The following is a 3,114-nucleotide window of genomic DNA, read 5'->3' on the forward strand; positions in this document are numbered from 1 at the left end:
GCTCAGCCAGTGAGCGGGAACCGGTCTGTATGTGGGATCCGAACCATCGGTGGGAGCGCCGCCGCGCTCCCAAGCGGTGCACTGTAGCAGTGTGCCACTGGGCCGGCCCCCCATAGCAAGGATTTAAGTAAAAGGGATGGGCACATTTGCTTTTCATGTAGGGAGAGAACTAAAATTCATTACATTGCAAGTAAAATTTAAAATAAAACACAGACATATTTAAAATATTCATGTATAGTATAGATAGTCTATTAAGAAAAATACCAATTCACTTATTCCTAAGTTGAGATTTTTAGTTTGTTTTTAAATGGAAAAAAATTTTAATCAGTCTTTTCCAATAATTTATAACAAGGGTCAGTGGTTTTTCAATGTGTGTGTGTTTACTTGAATGTGCACTTGGAGTGGCAACAAGACGTCACAGTAGAAGCGATGCCTTTTTCAATACACTTAACTAAATGCATATTGCCAGGCACTGTCCAAGGCCTAGAGCATCTAGCAGTGAATAAAACAGACAAAAATCCCTGTTTACATGGAGCTCACATTCTAGTGAGGGCAGACACGATCAACAATAACAATAAACCAAAAACAAACAGTAAGTTCTATGGTACATGAGAGAGTTCTTGTGCTGCAGAGGAATAAAACAGAGCTGTGTAGGGGAGGGAGGCAGTGGCCAGGTGTGTGTGTGCTGGGGCTGCCAATTAAATGGCGTGGTCAGCTAGGTCTCATTGAGAAACACACATTTCAGGCTATGAAGTCAGACAGACGTGGGTGTGACTGCTGACTCTGCCACCAAGCCATCACGTGCCTTGTCAAGAAATTGCTCCCAGACTCATTCCTAAAATAGGGATTCAAAATACCTCTCAGAGAGTTATGGTAAAGACTGGATGGATTCATTTAGTTGTGAAAACCCTAATCAGGGTTTTTCAATATCAAAACCCCAAATACCTTCACTCATGATCTGAAGCTAGGGTTCCTCCAGCTGACTTATAAGATAGCACAGCATATATTCCAATGTGAGTAGGAAATAGAAGGGAACAAGGCAACACATAACCATAGGAAAAGTACAGTCCTGAGCCAGAGGGCACAGCTAGTTCAAGGTTACACATGGACAACTGCATGAATAAACACATCTTGCCTTAAAGATCCATTTTGCAGTAGGGCGTCTGCAGTAGGAAAGACGCTACATCAACAGTCTCACCTCTAGAATGTACTCCAGTTCCACGCCCCTCTTGTGAGCTCGTTTCAGTACAGCAGAAGCCTGAGCCATCAGTTCTGTGTGGAATTGGGTTTCCTTTGGGACTGCAAAGCTGATTATCTTCCTAAAGAGTGTTTCAGTCAAGATCATATGAGACTCCAGGCCCTGAAAGTATTCCTGTAATTTTTTAGATAGAAGTCAGCAACACATTCATGCACTACCTTACAGTAAAAATTGCTTCAAAGGCGAAAACTGATGGAATTCAGCTAACATGTGAGCAATGACATTCCACTCTGCTCACCTCCACCTTAGCCCACAGACACCTGCCGCTTCCTGCAGAGATGGGTGCTTGTCTCCCAATCGGGCCCTCTTGTCTCCCCACTCAAGTGCAGCCTACACACTGCTGTGCTGCAGACAGTCCCCCAAACAAACTCTTCACATGTGCCAGCTGCAGACAAATCTCCTCTGCCTTCTTCATATCTCACCCACATGCAGCCTGGCCTTCCTTACTCTGCTCACGGCCTCTCGCTCACTCCACCACACAACTGGGCTCCCGTGTGCCCGGCCACTTCAGCCCCCATTCCTCCATCATCTGCCTCTGCTTATGCTCTGTTCTCGAGATGTTCTCACTTGACACATTCAATAATTTTCCTTCCTCCTTTGCTGGGTTGAGCCCTACTTTCCAACTTCCAGAGTGCTCGTTGTGCTTATTACTAGCTTGACATATGCTGATGGGCATTAAATATTTTTAAGTTTTCTTTGTATTATACCTATATGTAGCAGAATTGTGGGCTTGCACAACCCTACAAATGTTTCTGAAACATTACTTTTTTTTTTTTGGTGGCTGGTGGGTACAGGGATCTGAACCCTTGACCCTGTTGTTATAGCACCATGCTCTAACCAACTGAGCTAACCACCCAGCCCTAAATCATTACTTTTTATGTGTAATAGACCCTGGAAAATGGAGATAGGGACTATCCCATCTCCTCTTCCCAGTACTGTGGATAGAACTGAAGGACTAGGAGTTGATAATAAGAGCTAACATTAATTGAGTGTTTATTATTTGCTGGGCACTCCATAAACACTTTACCTGATCATTTCATCCTCAAAACAACTCTATAACTCTAGGAGGTAGGTAGTTTTATTTTCTATTTTACAGATGAGAGCACTGAGCCACCCAGTCTATGTAGCTTGCCCAATGTCGCAAGGTTTGTAGTGGCAGGGTTGGAGTTTGGACCTGAGCAGTGTGGCTATATCTGTGCTCCTTGCCAATACTGCAGAACTCTCGCTCAGAAAACGGGCTGGTCAGTAGGAGCTAGAACCATTATTTTTAACCAACAATTATTATATCGTAGAATCTTAAAGTTAGAAAAGACCTTGAAGGTCACCTAGCCCAACATTCAATAAAAGCTGAGATTCTCCTGAAATCCTTGGCTGGACTTCCCATGGCCAGGAGGGCTTGGTGGCAGCCTACTCTCCTTCTATTGAGCTTTATTTCCCTGTTATTTATACTCATTGATCCTAGTTTCCCCTCTGGAATAACTCAGAATGATCTTTTATTGCTCTGGTCAACAATTTGAGAAAAACCAGCTGTGAACTTTAAAGCAATGTTTTCAAAGCCAAATGATAAGGCTTTTATAAATTATGAAGTTTTGGACAAAAAACTCTGGGAAAAAAATAGCAAGAAGTACAATTCCCAAAAATAAAACATAAAATCCACCTTTATAAGTCTCCGGAGAGCTATATAATGGCAGAATATTTAACCTTATACAACCCAATGGGATTTTTTGAGTTTCCCTACAGGGAATTCCCATAGTTTAGGATACGGGATACTGGGTTTCTGGACTGGCAAAACTGCTTTTTCCATTATCATCACTAATAATGCAAGAGCTATTTGTGTGTGTGTGTGTGTGTGTGTG

The 3,114-nt window shown here is 42.7% G+C and overlaps 1 protein-coding gene across 4 annotated transcripts in view; it reads right to left on the bottom strand.

The window, feature by feature from the left end:
• LOC103596914 (nesprin-1) overlaps positions 1-3,114 on the bottom strand; it is a 168,877-nt gene that overhangs the window by 106,522 nt on the left and 59,241 nt on the right. For all 4 annotated transcript variants that reach the window (XM_008580689.1, XM_008580690.1, XM_008580688.1 and 1 more), the window contains one exon: positions 1,199-1,372. In XM_008580689.1, coding sequence (XP_008578911.1) covers positions 1,199-1,372 — 174 coding nt within the window. The remainder of the gene's footprint in view (positions 1-1,198; positions 1,373-3,114) is intronic.

This window comes from Galeopterus variegatus, unplaced genomic scaffold (genome assembly GCF_000696425.1).
Source record: "Galeopterus variegatus unplaced genomic scaffold, G_variegatus-3.0.2 Scaffold2146, whole genome shotgun sequence".
Classification (NCBI taxonomy): domain Eukaryota; kingdom Metazoa; phylum Chordata; class Mammalia; order Dermoptera; family Cynocephalidae; genus Galeopterus; species Galeopterus variegatus.